Below are 18,582 nucleotides of genomic sequence, written 5' to 3' on the forward strand. Positions count from 1 at the left end.
ACTCTTCAGTGCTTTGTTTCCATCCATTTCTGGGTGATTATTGAAGTATGTTTGAGGTCATTGTGCTGCTGGAAGACGCATGACCTAGGACGCAAACCCAGCTTTCTGACACTGGGCACTACATTGCCACCCAAAATCTTTTGTTAGTATTCAGATTCCATGATGCCTTGCACGCAGTCAAGGCACTCACTGCCAGAGGAAGCAAAACATTGAACCTCCACCATATTTGACTGTTGGTACTGTTCTTTTCTTTGTAGGATTCATCCCATTTTCGGTAAACAGAATGACGTGCTTTACTAAAAAACTCTATTTTGGTCTCATTTGTCCACAAGACTCTTTCCCAGAAGGATTTTGGATTTCTCACGTACATATTGGCAAACTGCTTTCTGGCTTTGTCTGTCTCAGCAGTTTGGTCCTCCTGGGTCTCCGGCCATAGCTTTTCATTTCATTCACATGTTGACAGTTCGCTCTGACACTGATGCAGCTTGAGCCTGCAGGATATCCTGAATTTCTTTGGAGTTTGAGTTTGGCTACTTAGCCACTGTTCTGACTATCCAGTGTTGCAACCTTTCATCAATTTTTCTCTGCCATCTACATTCAGGGAGATTGGCTAGAGTGCTATAGGTTATAAACTTCTTGATTTGTGGTGCACCATGATAAAGGAACCTCAAGACTTCTGGAGATGGACTTGTGACCTAGAGATTGTTGATATTCAACAATTTGGTTCTCAAGTCCTTAGACAGTTCTCTTCTCTTTCTGTTCTACATGCTTAGTGTGGCACACAGACACACAATGCGAAGATTGAGTCAACTTCTCCCCTTTTATTTGGTTTCAGGTGTGATTTTTGTATTTCCCACACCTCTTACTTGCCACAGGTGAGTTTGAACGAGCACCATATGCTTGAAACAAAGTCGTTTACCCAAATTTGGAAGGTGCCAACAATTTTGTTCAGCCAATTTTTGAGATTGTGTCCAATTTGCCATTTTTTGTGTTGTTCCAATATACACACAGGAAAAAAATGTGTAATTACAATAATTTTTAGGAGAAATACTTTCATTTTCTGGAACAATTTCAAGGGTGCCAACACATGTGGCTGGCAGTGCCCCCTGATCCGTGGCCCCCTTGTATACAAGGGAGAAGAACTGTTGGTCAGCGGATCCCTGGCCATGTTGACATAGAGGGAAGATTAGTGGTTGCTGCAAACACTTCTGCTGATCATCTGCCAATGTGTAATGTATATTCTGTGTGCATAGATTTGTCATGGGATCTTTAATGGAAGCATAGTTCTTGTCTGGTGTCATCAATGAATCGTTTCACAGCAGCACATTCGGAGCCGCCTCAGCTGTTTGCGTATTTTTTTTTATGCTGCTGTTCCCTTTATGAAACGTCTTTGCAGATTTCTGGGGTTATTCGTAGCTACGTTTGCAATCAAAATTATTCACCTCCATTGTACATTCAGTATATTGGCAACATTTACAAACTTTCTGCCTTTTTGCAATAAACTAATGAAACAGTAACAATGTTAATGGGTCAACACAACAAATTAATCACAAAATGTCACTTTTACTGACTACTGAAGTCTCTGAATCATTTCACCCCTTCATTATAATCTTCACTAGTACTTATTAGAGCCCCTCTGGCTGTTATGACCTGCTGCAAATGTGATGCAGATGTTTCTCTGGTTACTGAAGTACAATTATTCGCATTTTAAAAGTTTTTACTTTTTTTGTTGATCAAGTTTATGTAAAGACTCAAATTTACAATATTTACAGCTTTGACCCTTATTTTTCCAAACCTGCCCTCCCCCCCCCCCCCCCCCCCCCTGGCAGCTGGATATCTGCTTCTGGGCCAAATACTAATTGATAACTGCCCATTCTTGTCTAACCAGTGCTTGGAGTTTTTCAATATTTGTGTATTTGTTCCTCTGCTTTATCATGATTCACAATGGTTTTGAGATGATTGGGGAAGTTTTCTGACCATGGACCCAAAATTTCCATGTTTTACTAAAGGTACCTTCACACGAAACGATGCTGCAGCGATAGCGACAACGATGCCGGTCGCTGTTTGATCGCTGGAGAGCTGTCACACAGACCGCTCTCCAGCGACCAACGATGCCGAGGTCCTCGGGTAACCAGGGTAAACATCGGGTTGCTAAGCGCAGGGCCGCGCTTAGTAACCCAATGTTTACCCTGGTTACCAGCGTAAAATGTAAAAAAAAAAACACAGTACTTACTTAGTCGCGTCCCCCGGCGTCCGCTTCCTGCACTGACTGACTGAGCGCCGGCAGTAGCAGGGCACAGCGGTGACGTCACCGCTGTGCTGTGCTTTCACTTTCACTTTGCGGCGCTCAGTCAGTGTGGGAAGCAGACGGCGGGGGATGCGAATGTAAGTATGTACTGTTTGTTTTTTTTTACATTTTACACTGGTAACCAGGGTAAACATCGGGTTACTAAGCGCGGCCCTGCGCTTAGTAACCCGATGTTTACCCTGGTTACCAGTGTAAAATATCGCTGGTATCGTTGCTTTTGGTGTCAAACACAACGATACACGGCGATCGGACGACCAAATAAAGTTCTGAACTTTATTCAGCGACATCACAGCAGGATCCTGATCGCTGCTGCGTGTCACACTAAACGATATCGCTAGCCAGGACGCTGCAACGTCACGGATCGCTAGCGATATCGTTACAAAGTCGTTTCGTGTGAAGGTACCTTAACTGAGCCACTTATCACTTTTGCCTTCTGACCTTGGCTCCATCATTCTAGGAATTGGTTTGGACAAAGATGAGTAGATGTAGGGTGATGCACAACTATGGAGGGCTTTGTGGGTGAAAGTGATAAATTGTTACTGCACTCTGTAGCAGATGAGTAACCAGTGCAATGGCTGGCACAGGGTGACTGCATCAGTGTAGTGATTGGACAGAAATGACCCATGCTGCTGTGTTCTGGGAGATTGGAAATGTGAGAAGTTAGTAAGAGGGAGACTGATAGAATTGTCGTTTTCCAGACAAGAACACATCAGAGCAACAGTGTTTATTAGACTGAAAGGAAAGAAAAAGTTGATTTCTTGCAATGTTTTTGAGGTGCAGGTAACATGAGTGATTGGATATAGGGAGTAAAAGAAAGGTCTGAGTCAAATAACCCCATGACAGCATGCGTGCTACTTGGGAATTATGGTTGAATTATCCACGGAGATGGCAGTGTCTGACTTGGGTCATTAGTCAAGGGAGGAAACACAAGGGCCCTAAGGGTATGTGTCCACGTTCAGGATTGCATCAGGATTTGGTCAGGATTTTTTGTCAGTATTTGTAAGCCAAAACCAGGAGTGGGTGATAAATGCAAAAGTGGAGCATATGTTTCTATTATACTTTTCCTCTAATTGTTCCACTCCTGGTTTTGGCTTACAAATACTGATGAAAATCCTGACGAAATCCTGATGCAATCCTGAACGTGGACACATACCCTTAGTCATCATTTGTGAAGGTTTTTTTGTATATCACTTTCCTTTTTCTCTTCCAGTATTAGTTGCCGTTTTTAGCCCTCAAATTCCTGATTATGGCGCAGACGATTCATCAATTGGGCGCAAAGTCAATCATTTTTTTTTTTTTTCATTGTTTTGAACTATTTTTGCGACTTTTTGAATCCAAAAGTTGCACACTTTGCAAAATGGCACAAATTGTAAAAATATACCGATGAATTAAAAACTCCAATGTGTTAAGGGAGTTGTGCCAAATTTTGTGACTTTTCTAAGTCTCAATTGTTGAATCCAAAATATATGGAATTATGCTCCCAAAGTGGAAAACAACAAAACTGGCGAGCAAATATAAAATAGAATACTAAAGAGTATAAGTAGAATGAATTGGTGCAAAGAAAGAAAAATAACAACTCCAAACCAAACAAAAAAAACAGGTGCAAAGATAATGATGACTAGGGGCCAAGGAGTTTGGGTTTGGAAAGGTTCAGTGTTGGATACAGAGCGGACATAATGTTAGAGACAGCAGGGAAATGCTGGTATTGTGTAGTAATGCAGGGGTGATGTATCATTGGCTGTCATCAGTTACAAATGACTTCACCTTAACAAATTCTGTACTTTAAGATATATTTTAATACAACCTTTAATGGTTTTCATAAAAAAAAAAAATCAAACAGTAAGTGCAAAATCAGATTAGAACCACCATCACCCAAATGGACAGCACACGACACATTTGCACCTTGAACATTATCATTTTCGGGTTTTATTGCATATAGAGTTCTCTTATGGCCATTTTTTTTACATACATAAAGGAAATAAACAGGTGTATAACAAAACGTGTAATTACAATACATTTTCTGGGAGAAATACAATTTCAAGGGTGCCAAAACTGTCGGCCATGACTGTATAAAGCTGACACATCCACTTTAAAGACTCGCCTATGTGAGTGTAAGGCCATGTTAAAAACAAAAGCTGAAATTGTCCCTTAATGTGTGATCACAAACCTGCAACAGATACCTTATAAAGCATAAATAAAGTGAAACTCGTGAACGTGAACACTCTGCTGACTGTATGATTTTTTTATTTATTTTTTTTTTCCCCGCAACATGTAAAATGGGATTTTAAAACCTCATTTAGGCTGTGTGCACACATTCAGGATTTTTTGCGTTTTTTCGCTGTAAAAATGCTTAGAAACGCATACATATGCATCCCATCCGCGAAAAAAAAACGCACCATGGTAAAAAACGCAGTATGTTCATTTTTTTGTTGTTGCAGATTTCCCACTATATTATTGCATTGGGAACCTCCGGAAAAAAACCGCATGCGGATTTCTTGCAGAAAATGTCCGGTTTTGTTCAGGAAATTTCTGCAAGGAATCCTGACGTGTGCACATAGCCTTACTTGTATTCTAAATTGCTGCAGACACACGGCATCAAATCCACGATGCAGATCCTTAGGCTACGTGCACACGTTCAGGATTTTTTGTGTTTTTTCGGCCGTTTTCCGTGGAAAAAAGACGCTTAAACGCATACATAAGCATCCCATCAGTTTTAATGCATTCTGCATTTTTTGTGCACATGATGCGTTTTTTTCCGCCTAAAAAACGCAGCATGTTCATAATTTTGCGGATTTTTCACGTTTTTGCCGCTATTTAATGCATTGGGAAGCTCTGGAAAAAAATGGGGAAAAAACGCATGCGGATTTCTTGCAGAAAATGTCTGGTTTTGTTCAGGAAATTTCTGCAAGAAATCCTGACGTGTGCACATAGCCTTACAAGACTTAGGCTATGGGCACATGTCAGGATTCTCTGCAGAAATTTCCTGAACAAAACCAGACTTTTTTGTGCGGATTCTTCGCGTTTTTTCCAGAGCTTCCCAATGCATTAAAATAGCGGGAATCCTGCAAAATTAATGAACATGCTGCGTTTTTTACCGCAATGCGTTTTTTTTCCGCAGGAAAAAACGTAACGTGCACAAAAATTGCGGATTGCATTCTAGTAATAGGATGCTTAATGGATGCGTGGTTTAATTCGCAGTTTTTATAGTGAAAAATCCGAAACGTGTGCACACAGCCATATTTTGTATCCAAGGTCTGGGATATCAGACATGACGTTTCTTATATACAAGCAAGGCTGTCGAGTTGGTAAGCCAAAACTCGGACTCAGACTCCACAGCCTGGCCTCACTACTGAGCAGGTACATAAAGTGCAGCACAGATCCTTAGATCAGGAATAGAACAAAACAGGACATTTCATAACTTTCCCAAATTGTTATGAAAACATTTACTGCACGTCCTGTATTGTACTACAGTACCCAATGTATTATATATTTTAGGAGTCGGTCAATATTACAATATATAATATTGACTGACTCCATAGCCCTGCATACAAGATTTCTGTGCAACATATCCCAAGTAGACCTCATATAGGCAGCTGTGATATGACGTAGCTGCAGAACTACTGGCAGGAATAAGATTGAATGAAGCAGAGAAATTTCTCAAATTTCCCTTTGTAGTAATTGGATCTGGTCCAGTTCTTGTCTATTACACCGTTATGTTACAGCTGTGTGAATGCAGCCCTAGCTGCTGGCTTCTTCCTGCACTGATGCATTGTTTTATATAATTTAAGAACAAGTTATCAATGTCCAATTATATATACTAAAGGGCTCCAAAAGTGATAATCTGGTCGGAGAATGGATTGCTTCCTGGTTCTGTGAAGTCACATGGTTCCTCTTACAGTGGAAGCTTGGAAAAGCACGAAGGGTTCAGTGAACAGGAAGAGATTTCCCGAGCCTGCTTTTTTTTCTTTTTTTTTTTTTTTTCCCTATTGCATCAGTATTTGTAAACCTAACCAGAGAAGTGAGGGTATGTGCACACGTCCGGATTTCTTGCAGAAATTTCTGAAGAAAACCGGAAAATTTCTGCAAGAAATCCGCATTTTTTTTCCCCCCGTTTTTTCCGCGTTTTTTTTTTTTTAACCTTCTGCAAGCGTAACCTTCTTGCAGAATGCTAAAGTTTTCCAAGCGATCTGTAGCATCGCTTGGAAAACTAATTGACAGGTTGGTCACACTTGTCAAACATAGTGTTTGACAAGTGTGACCAACTTTTTACTATAGATGCTGCCTATGCAGCATCAATAGTAAAAGATAGAATGTTTAAAAATAATTAAAAAAATAAAAAAAGGTTATACTCACCTGCAGACAGCCGATCTCCTCGGCGGCGTCTGTTCCTATAGATGGTTTGTGTGTGAAGGACCTTCGATGACGTCGCGGCTTGTGATTGGTCGTGTGAGCGGTCACATGAGCGGTCACGCGACCAATCACATGACTGTGACGTCATCGCAGGTCCTTCACCACACCATCTATAGGAACGGAAGCGGCAGCATGCACCGGAGAGGCGGGAACACTCCGGGGGCCATCGAAGGTGAGTATATGACTATTTTTTATTTTAATTCTTTTTTTTTTTTTTTTTTTTTTTTTACCAATTATATGGTGCCCAGTCCGTGGAGGAGAGTCTCCTCTCCTCCACCCTGGGTACCAACCGCACATAATCTGCTTACTTCCCGCATGGTGTGCACAGCCCCGTGTGGGAAGTAAGCAGATCAATGCACTCCTAGGTGTGCGGAATCCCCGCAATTCCGCAATTTTAATGAACATGTTGCTTTTTTTTCCGTGATGCGATTTTTTTCGCGGAAAAAAATGCAACATTTGCACAAAAAATGTGGAATACCCTGTAAATAATAGGAGGCATATGTTAGCGTTTTTTTCGCGTTTTTATAGCGAAAAAACGCGAAAAATCCTGAACCTGTGCACATGGCCTCAATAAAGCAAAGATCTGCTCCTTGTCAGACTTGGCTTGCATGGACTGTTAGAGTTGGATGGGGACCTCTGGGGTCATCTTGTCCAGACCCCAGCTCAATGTAGGAGTCACTAAACCATCTCTAACAGATGTCTGTCCAGCCTCTGTTTGAAGACTTCCATTGAAGTAGAACTCACCACCTCTCGTGGCAACTTGTTCCACTCATTGATAACCCTCACTGTCAAATAGTTTTCTAATTTCTAATCTGTATCTTCTCCCTTTCAGTTTCATCCCATTCCTTCTCGTGTTTCCATGTGCAAATGAGAATAACGATAATCCCTCAACACTGTGACAACTCTTCAGATATTTGTAGGCAGCCATTAGGTCTCTTCGTGTTTTTTTTTTTTTTTTGCAAGCTAAATATTCCCAGATCCTTTAACCGTTCCTTGTAGGGCATTTTTTGCAGTCCGCTCACCACCCTGGTAGCTCTTCTCTGAACTTGCTCCAGTTTTTCAATGTCTTTTTTTTTTTTTTTTTTTTAAATGTGCCCAGAACTGGACACAGTATTCCAGATGAGGCCTGACCAAGGAGGTGTAGAGGGGGATAATTACTTCACGTGGTCTTTTTTGCTGCTGCATCACGCTGTTGACTCATGTGCAGTCTGTGATCTATTAGTATTCCTGTCTTTTTCCCACTTGCTATTGCTTAGTTCTATTCCTCCCATTCTATAGATGTTTTTTCTTGCCCAGATTTAGAATCTTGCATTTCTCCATTAAATACCATTCAATTAGTTGCTGCCAGTTGTCCAAGATTATCCAGATCCTTCTGAATCCTTTCTCTGTCTTTAGCGTTGGCTATCCCTCCTAGCTTTGCATCATCTGCAAATTTGATTACTTCACCTTCAGTTCCCTTATCTAGATCATTTATAAAAATGTTGAGCACTGAGGCCAGGACAGAGCCTTGTGTTACCCCACTTGAAACACTTTCAATTGGATGTGCAACCATTTAGTACTACTCTTTGAGTACGATCACTGAGCCAGTTATGAATCCACCTAACCGTAGCCTTGTCAATCCCATACTTGGTCATTTTTTTCAATAAGGATAGTATGAGATACTTTATCACATGCTTTGCTGAAGTCGAGATATACTATATCTAGCGCATTTCGCTGATCCACCCAGTAAGTGATTCCATCATAAAAGGAAATTAAGTTAGTCTGGCATGACTTGTTTGCTACAAACCAATGCTGGCTCTGGTTAATTACTGTATTCTTATCTAAAAACTTAGAACTACATGCTGTTTAATAATTTGTTAAAATATCTTTCCTGGTATAGAAGTGTTACAAATGTTACTTGCATGCATCTGTGCTAATGCAGCTCAAGCAAAGAAAGCTGCTGCTGCCAGACACCAACATGGGAGATCTTGCTCCTAAGACCAAAGTATCGGGTGTTGGCACATTGCTGGAATCAGGGTATCTGCCCTTACATCGCATTGCTCTCAGATGGCAGGAATCTGCAGACCTTTTGCCCTATGATGTAGCATGAGTAGGGTACTCTCAAACATGGTCCATGTTTTGATAAAGTTGTAATTGTTACAAGTAGGTGGAGGATCAACAAATTATAAAGCTAGAGATAAAATTGAATTCCACAGGAGTAAAGACTGATTAGAACAGTAACTATAGTGGGTGTTTAAGTACAACAAATGTCCACAATGTAGGTAAATGGTCATGAAAAGTGGCCTGACACAAGATGGCTGTCAGGTGAGGGCTGAATGTGTTTAAATAGAATGACCATTTGAAACCAAATAAATTAAATATATATTTACTTGTGTAACTATTTTTTTTTTATCCCTTGCTTCAAATTTCGTAAGGTGATATTAAACCTGCTCTAAAAATACTCAGCATGTGAGTTCACCTTAAAGCAGGAGAATAACGTTTGTCTATTAATTCACTTTTAGAGTTCTTTCCCTAACAAAAAAGATGATGGAGGCGGCCATGCACTGCGCTCACTGAGCAAGAAAAAACCTGAAAATGGACTTAACCTTTCAGATTCAAGCCTCGACAAAACTAATGAATCACCGACCATGGGTAACACAGAAGAGAAAAGGTTTTCTAGGTACGTCCATCTGACACTGATGGGGTCTTCCGTTTTGTCTATAATTGTTATTGGAGCACATTTGTAAATTGTGTAAATATTTTTATATAATATTACAGCATGCATTGCTTTTTGCTAGCAAATGTAGCTATGTGTAACTGTTAAGCCATAACATTATCATTGAAAACTTTGTTCTTTTAGGAGACTGGCCAGATTGCAAGCAGACACAACCCCAAATGGCGAAGACGGTACGTAGGGGGGGAGAGGTTTATTAACGCTGGTCTTACAATCTTAAACTGAAGTGCATTGTAATACAATGTGATAATTGTATTTAGAGCTGTATTTTGGTATACTGGACCCATCTTGAGCAATTCTAGAGACTGAAATTGAAATCTACGCTCGCTGTGTATAAGCCAATACAGACTTGTGCTAATAATTGTTGTATATAGTAAATCTGTTGCTGCACCCAGCACATTTAAGCAATGAAAATGTCACACCTTAGTCTTTAGTCTTTTTTATTTTGTGTTACTTTTCAATATATCCGGTTACCTTAGGTAAAAAAAAAAATAAAATGTCTACAAAAGTTGTAACCACACGAATAGATTACTACAACGCTTAGGGTTTGTTCTCATTCGGTGTTTTTTTGCTGCTTTTCAGTCAAATTTTCAGCTGCGTTTTACAGTACCAGCAAGATCTGAGATTTCAGAAATCTGCACACAGCTTGGTTTTTTTGTCCTCAGTGTTTTGTGCTTTGCTTGTTTTTTGCACAATAGAGCATGTCATCTCTTTCAGCGATTATCACCCATTGAAAGTAAAGCTTGGTTAAAAAAAAAAACAAAAAACAGGTATTGGGTTTTGCTGGTTTTTGTGCCAAAACCAGAATGAGTTTTTTTTGGGTGGGGGGTCAGAAACTTTATCAGCATTTACAAAGACAAATGTAGCATGGGAAAAATGCAGCGCAAAACCTGTCTACTCCCCCCCCATTGCCTCATTGGGGGACACAGACCATGGGTGTATGCTACTGCCACTAGGAGGCTGACACTAAGTTAACACAAAATATGTTGGCTCTTCCTCTGCAGTATACACCCTCCTGTTGGCTCCCAGAGAACCAGTTCTTGCTTAGTGTCCGTAGGAGGCACATGGGTCTGGGCTTCAGACTGAAATATCTTAATTTATTTTTACTTTTTTCCATGTGGAATGAAGGGGCGATGAATCCTTTCAAGGTTCCGATCTCCCTGAACCAACAACAGGCGAGCACGGAGAGTGTCCCCTCTCCGTATCCTCTCCTGCGACGTGGGATGCCAAACCTGGGCTGAATTGTTTGGGCGACAGGTCCCTTCTAGGGCACCAATCTTTTTCTGGAGCTTGTTTACAGCCAATAGAGCAGATTTTGCTGCAGGAACATAGCTTTACTGTCCACTACTTTGCGTAGAGGTTTCATTCAAAGGTTCTACATACTTTGGAGATGTCTGTCCTATTCCAGCAGTGTGGTTGGAGATATACTGGAGAGCAAGTCAGTACTTAGTTCTTGAAAGCGGGCAATATGTACCTGAACAAGAGTGATAAGGGTCAAAAACGTGATGACTAGACAGCTGGGTCAGAGCACCTGATGTGTTTTCAGTGTACAACAGGTGTTTCAGGGGGTATTCAGTGTTGTGTTTTTTTTTGTTTTTTTTTATAAAGGGCAAATGATAAAATGGGAGACAGTCATGAATGCCTGAGGCGAAGGCTGTGCTTTTCATCCCATCCAACAGAAGTGCTTCTTTGGTACAAGTTGCTGCTGTCTGATTAAAAAGGTGTCCGAACTAACAGAGAATGGCAGCTTGCTGGGTTTGCCCCTGCATAACCACAGACCTGTCAGGGGGGCATCATGCTGACCCTTGTCAGAACTTGTTTTGTGGCAATGAATGAAGGGGCATCTATATATATAATTGTCTAAGGGGTACTTCCGTCTTTCTGTCTGTCTTTCTGTCGGCAACTTCCGTCACGGAAATCCCGCGTCGCTGATTGGTCTCGCCAGCTGCCTGTAATGGCTGCCGCGACCAATCAGCGACAGGCACAGTCCGATTAGTCCCTCCCTACTCCCCTGCAGTCAGTGCCCGGCGCCCGCTTGCTCCATAATCTCCGGTCACTGCTCACACAGGGTTAATGCCAGCGGTGACGGACCGCGTTATGCCGCTGGTTACGCACTCCGTTACCGTTGCTATTAACCCTGTGTGTCCCCAACGTTTTACTATTGATGCTGCCTATGCCGCATCAATAGTAAAAAAAATCTAATGTTAAAAATAATTTAAAAAAAAAAAAAAAAAACCTGCTATAATCACCCACCGTAGTCCGAGCATGCGCTTGCGCCTTCCGCCAGCTTCCGGTCCCAGAGATGCATTGCAAAATTACCCAGAAGACTTAGCGGTCTGCATGGCGGCAGCAGCAGCGTGCCGTTGGATCCCAGGAGGTGAGTATGTAACTATTTTTTATTTTAATTCTTTTTTTTTTAACAGGGATATGGTGCTCACACTGGTAAATACTGCGTGGGCTGCGTTATATACTACGTGGGCTGTACCATATATTACATGACTGCTATATACTACGTGGGCAGTACTATATATATTACATGGCTGCTATATACTACGTGGGCAGTACTATATACTACATGGCTGCTATATACTACGTGGGCAGTACTATATATATTACATGGCTGCTATATACTACGTGGGCAGTACTATATATTACATGGCTGCTATATACTACGTGGGCAGTACTATATATATTACATGGCTGCTATATACTACGTGGGCAGTACTATATATATTACATGGCTGCTATATACTACGTGGGCCGTACTATATACTACATGGCTGCTATATACTACGTGGGCAGTACTATATGGCTGCTATATACTACGTGGGCAGTACTATATGCTACATGGCTGCTATATACTACGTGGGCAGTACTATATGCTACATGGCTGCTATATACTACGTGGGCAGTACTATATATTACATGACTGCTATATACTACGTGGGCAGTACTATATATATTACATGGCTGCTATATACTACGTGGGCAGTACTATATATATTACATGGCTGCTATATACTACGTGGGCCGTACTATATACTACATGGCTGCTATATACTACGTGGGCAGTACTATATGCTACATGGCTGCTATATACTACGTGGGCAGTACTATATGCTACATGGCTGCTATATACTACGTGGGCAGTACTATATATATTACATGGCTGCTATATACTACGTGGGCAGTACTATATATATTACATGGCTGCTATATACTACGTGGGCCGTACTATATACTACATGGCTGCTATATACTACGTGGGCAGTACTATATGCTACATGGCTGCTATATACTACGTGGGCAGTACTATATGCTACATGGCTGCTATATACTACGTGGGCAGTACTATATATTACATGACTGCTATATACTACGTGGGCAGTACTATATATATTACATGGCTGCTATATACTACGTGGGCAGTACTATATATATTACATGGCTGCTATATACTACGTGGGCCGTACTATATACTACATGGCTGCTATATACTACGTGGGCAGTACTATATGCTACATGGCTGCTATATACTACGTGGGCAGTACTATATGCTACATGGCTGCTATATACTACGTGGACAGTACTATATACAGTACTACATGGCTGTTATATACTACGTGGGCAGTACTATATACTACATGGCTGCTATATACTACGTGGGCAGTACTGTATGCTACATGGCTGCTATATACTACGTGGACAGTACTATATACAGTACTACATGGCTGCTATATACTACGTGGCAGTACTATATACTACATGGCTGCTATATACTACGTGGGCAGTACTATATGCTACATGGCTGCTATATACTACGTGGACAGTACTATATACAGTACAACATGGCTGCTATATACTACATGGGCAGTACTATATACTACGTGGGCAGTGTTAGATACTGCGTGGGCTGCGTTATATACTACATGGCTGCTATATACTACGTGGCCAGTGTTACATACTATGTGGCCTGTGTTTTGTACTGCGTGGGCTGTGCTATATATTGCGTGGCCTATGTTATATACTACGTCGCCTGTGTTATATACTACGTGGCTGCTATATACTGCATGGCCTGTGTTATATAGTTCTGGGGCTGTGTTATATATTGCGTAGCCTGTATTAACGCATCGGGTATTCTACAATATGTATGTATGTATATAGCAGCCACATACTATATAGCACAGGCCACGTACTATTTGTCTGCTATATACTACATGGCTCCTATATACTACATGGCTCCTATATACTACGTGGCCTGTGCTATATACTATGTGGCTGCTATATACATACATATTCTAGAATACCCGATTCGTTAGAATCGGGCCACCATCTAGTAATATATATTAAGAGTATTCCCATTCTCGTTTACACCACGTGGATGGCCAGGCTGGTGTGCATGGTTTACCTTAGGAAGAGATGGCACCAGGATACACTATGGGAAGAAAAGCTGTCTTTTTGGGAAGTCTTGGGTTATGCGGATGTGACACCTTCCTAAACATTGTACAGATTAAGTGTCCATCCTTTGACAGTATTCCCTAATGGCAATTTCCCTCTGTTGGATCATGCCCTTCACGTACTGTAGAAATCACTCAGGTATGATGAAGGAATGGAACAGGGATCAAGGTAATGACCTCTAAATTCTCCAGCTCTCAATCCGTTCATCTGTTGGATGTTTTGGATTAAGCTGCTGTTAGTAATGTGGCTGATGTACTTGTTTCTGCAAGGTTCTCAAGACTGGGGTCTCTCCTGTTCAATAGAAAAAGGATTCCTCGTGTTACCTCCATATTACAAGAATTATGCACTCTGAAGCCTATTGTTTGTATTTTGGAGAAGAATGTTTAAACTTTTTTTTTTTTTTTTTTGTTTCCCTCCCATACAAATCAGATCATCTCCAAAGTGAGGAGAACCGTCAATCGAGAGAAAGAAGTGCGGAGAAAGAAAATGCTCATGAAATGAATGGAGATGTTGAGGTTCGCCGCAGTGGCAGGATCAGGAGAAGCAAATACACCACCACAAACCAGTCTGTGCTTTTCGACAAGCTTATAACAAAGTACGTATAAATACCTAACAGAATGTGCCCACAGTGTCTGAGATGACCGTGGAGCCATGTTTTTCAGGGCAAAAATGCTTCAGTAAAAAGTCAGCTGTTTTCCTAAAGCATCTTCGTCTGTGCCTTTTACTCTATAATTTCAAGTAATAAGACATTATCTCTTTCAGTACTGCCGAAGCCGTTCTACAAAAAATGGACGATATGAAAAAAATGCGCCGCCGCCGAATGCGTGAGCTTGAGGACTTAGGAGTTTTCAATGACACCGAAGAAGTAAATATTTCATCGTTTTTCTTTCTAATTAAGTCATCATTCAGATGTCTGTTTTTTCATATAGGTGAAAGAGAAGTGATTCTCACCTTTCCAAATTAGGTGATTCCAAAGAAACCTCTTAGAACCAGGTTTATGCTGTCCAATTGTAAAGTATCGACAGGGATCATGATGTGTCCCTTCCTGTAGCGGTCATCAAATCGCACCTCATCAGCCACAGTAGGAGTTCAGCTCTGGAGTCATGTCTGTTACATGCCAACAAGACCTCAATATTCATCAACTGTAGGCTTCATCTGTAGACAATTGCCCAGTTTCTCCATAAAGAGAAAGCAAATTGTGGGTGAAGTCTTGCTGCTTGCATGAATACCTGAACTCACTGCAGCTGATAAAATCATGTGAAGTGCAGCAAAGACATAGTATGTAATAAACTGATGAACCCATGGTCTGTCGCTACTTTATACTGCCTGATGACAGATTCTCTTAAGGGCGCTTTCATAGATAAAACAAAAGATGGGGTTAGATGTTTGCCAATAGTCAGTAGGGAAATATGAAAGGAATATTCTTAAGATGTCTCTTGAGCAGCTCGGAGATATGAGGTCTCTCCTTGGTTTCTGGCAGGGTGGGTTCTCCTTCAGTGATGGTTTTAGTGAGTAACACAGCTGTAATATTGAAATAACTATAAAGCGCAGCACAAGTTCTCTAAGGGTATGTGTCCACGTTCAGGCTTGCTTCAGGCTTTGGTCAGGATTTTATGCAAGTAAAATCCTGACCAAAACTGCACCTGAGGTCACTGGCAGGTCACCTGCGGTGTGCCTGCGTGTTTTGCTCATTGTAGCAACATGCTGCGTTTTGAAAAAACGCACCGCATGTGCGTTTTCGCGGCAAAAACGCATGCGTTTTTTAACGCATGCGTTTTTTAACGCATAGTGGAGTCGGGATTTCATGAAATCCCCTCCACTATGCTGTAATATCTGGATGCTGCGTTTTTGACGCTGCGGAGAAACGCAGCGTCCAAAACGCAGCGTTTCCTGAACGTGGAAACATACCCTTACATTCAGCCATCATAAGTTTATTGTGTATTTACAGAGATAATAAAAGGGCATCTGAACAATCACACTGCTAGGATGGCAAGAGCCAAGGTTAGGAGAAACACGCCGAAAGCTACATGTGGATGTGGGCAAGGGTGATTTTGCAAGATTTATAACAGCAACTTGTCAGGAGCTGAGGGGGAGGGGAGTAACTACTGTGTAAAAATCAATTGGCTGGAGAGGGGTAGCTGGTATTGTTGAGTTAACCCCTCTCCTGGTATGTAACAACTGCGCACTCTAGGCAGAAAGGTGTGGCCTGAGCTCTTTGGAATCCAGCTGTACACTATGTAAGATGAAAGCCCTTTATTGCAAGAGAATGACGGCAGATAGAAAAAAAAAAATAATAAATTTCAAACTTTCTTTCATTCTGTCTAATGAACCTGATGATTCTCTTTTGAAATGGAAAAATATTTTTACACAAAATGATTACCTTTGGATAATAAAACTAAAAGTTTGCCCAATCTTCATTCATTTTCAAAACCTGATATGCAAGTTGTAGTATGATCCAAGTTTATATGCCAGTAATATTGGCTAAATCTGACCATAGATGATGATTTCTCTGCCTTCCCTTCAGCTGCACATGCTTTCTCCCCTCTCCACTGGGAATCTGTAAAATTTCCTCCCTGCTGCCGCCTGTAACACTGACAAGGCAGTGGGAGAGCAGAGAAACATCAGCAGCAGGATCTTTGATGGATTTGTATCCGTTTTGCAGATCTCTCATAAAGGACTTACGGACAGTGCACTGCAATTGGACTAATTGGAAAGTTGCTAAACTTTGCATATAGGAAGCGAATAAATAATTTAAAAAATACCTCCAGTACAATTTATAAGACAGCTGAGATGGGTATTAAGATGCTGATTTGCTTGTGTTTCAGGAAAATATTGACATGTATTCTCGTGTGAAGCAGAAACACCAAGAGCCAGAGCTCGATGAAGAAACCACAGACAATCAGGAAGAAAGTGGAGGTAACGGAGCCCACTTAGTGTAGAACTTTTGACGTCCCCACTGTCTGTAGACGTACACAGGTTCTGTGCTCTCATTATTGGGAAATGCTAACTGTGCTTTTCCGAAAACCTTTTTTCTTCATGGCTTTCGAAACCTGAATGAAGCTGTTTTAAACTAAAAAAAAAAGTTATAAAAGACTGAACAGTAAGTCGTGAGCTTTTTTTTTAGTTTTTTTTTTTTTCCAGGCAGAATCCATCTAGAAGAGATGTGTGCACATACCCTAAAGGGGTTCTCCCCTTTAAAAAAAAAAAAAACACCCCGCATTTTTTTTTAATACTTATAAATGAACAGAGGAGGTACCATATTTTGCAGATTATAAGACGCACCCCAAATTTTGAGAAAAATAGGGAAAAACTTTATTTTATTTTTTAATAAAATGTTGGTGCTTCTTATAATGTGTCTTACTGCTTACCGGGGGTTGGTGGCTGCGGTGAAGCGGCGTCCCACGGTCGCTGCTGGAGGAGGCAAGAGTGGAGCATTGCTGCAGGCTGGGATGAGGGGGTGTTTCGATGTGCGGGTGTTCGGTGGTGCTCGGGCTCTGCCGACCTTTTGTGAAAGCCCAGAGCACTTGCATGGTTTGGTATGCGGTGGACTCCTGGAAAATGGCTGCCGGGGGTGGCGCATGCGCTGATGGAGATCTCGGCACCCAAGATCTCAGGAGATGAGAGCTCCGTATATGTCCGCATTATAAGACGCACCCCTTATTTTTCCCCAAAATTCCCGAAAAATATGGTATCTTTCCATCCCGGGTCCAGTGTCTTCTCTCTGCCACTGCCCCATCTATGTTTTGAGCTCAGTGATTGGCAGCAGCGTTGATAAGTGCTGTTATCATGATGTCACTGCTGCAGCCAAAACACCGGCTGAAGGCTGGTGCTGGACCCGGAGATGGTGAATACCTACACTGGTTGTTTACCGGTATAAGAGCATTTGAGAGCAATAATGCTGTTTCAAGTGCCATGTGCGCTTCTAATAGCAGGTGGAAGTTTTGTCACTGTCCATCAGACAGGTGTTTTGCTTAAAGAAAATGGAAAAAAACATTAGTTTACTGTGGAAGAGACTGGACCATGTTTATTTCTATATATAAAAGGAAAAAAAATTGTGCAATTTGTTTCACGTGATGTCATTGATAAATAAAAATCTAACTTTTTAGATTCCTCCGAAGAAGGCGAAGACAATGAGGACGAAGAGGAGGATGAGGATGATGATGAGGATGAAGACGAAGATGGTGAAGAAGACAATCAAAAACGTTATGAGCTAAGACAAAGAAAAACTGTAGTGCCTTATCAAGTGCCCTTACAAGGTAATGCTGACAGCCGCCTAGGGCGTATTCATTCCTCTCCAGTCCATATAGTGTGTTCGTTTTTAACACCTTATATAGCAATATTGGACTCTGTGCGGCCGGTGTTGTTCTTACACCTATCTCCCGCCAACCATAACTTTATGGATCTTATTTTCTGTGCTTGGCACAATCTTGGGACATCAACAAACTGTTCCAACACGGTTGAAAGTATACCGTTGTGGACAATGTCTTGTATGTTGCTCTGATACTTACCAAAGCAAGATTCGTCCATCAGATGCCAGATAGAGGTGTGATCTGTCACGGCACAAAACTTTTCCACTCTTCCAGAGTCCAGTGATGGCCGCTTTACACCACTCCATCCGATGCTTGGCATTGTGCTTGGTGATGTGCAGCTGCTCAGCCATGAAGTTCCCAGACAGGGCGCAGTGTGTGTGTTT

The 18,582-nt window shown here is 41.4% G+C and overlaps 1 protein-coding gene across 2 annotated transcripts in view; it reads left to right on the forward strand.

The window, feature by feature from the left end:
- ATAD2 (ATPase family AAA domain containing 2) overlaps positions 1 to 18,582 on the forward strand; it is a 67,100-nt gene that overhangs the window by 4,261 nt on the left and 44,257 nt on the right. For both annotated transcript variants that reach the window (XM_077271174.1, XM_077271173.1), the window contains exons 2-7: positions 9,220 to 9,377; positions 9,558 to 9,604; positions 14,319 to 14,484; positions 14,652 to 14,754; positions 16,715 to 16,805; positions 17,996 to 18,145. In XM_077271174.1, coding sequence (XP_077127289.1) covers positions 9,220 to 9,377; positions 9,558 to 9,604; positions 14,319 to 14,484; positions 14,652 to 14,754; positions 16,715 to 16,805; positions 17,996 to 18,145 — 715 coding nt within the window. The remainder of the gene's footprint in view (positions 1 to 9,219; positions 9,378 to 9,557; positions 9,605 to 14,318; positions 14,485 to 14,651; positions 14,755 to 16,714; positions 16,806 to 17,995; positions 18,146 to 18,582) is intronic.

The sequence above is a fragment of the Ranitomeya variabilis genome, chromosome 6 (assembly GCF_051348905.1).
Source record: "Ranitomeya variabilis isolate aRanVar5 chromosome 6, aRanVar5.hap1, whole genome shotgun sequence".
In the NCBI taxonomy this organism is placed as follows: Eukaryota; Metazoa; Chordata; class Amphibia; order Anura; family Dendrobatidae; genus Ranitomeya; species Ranitomeya variabilis.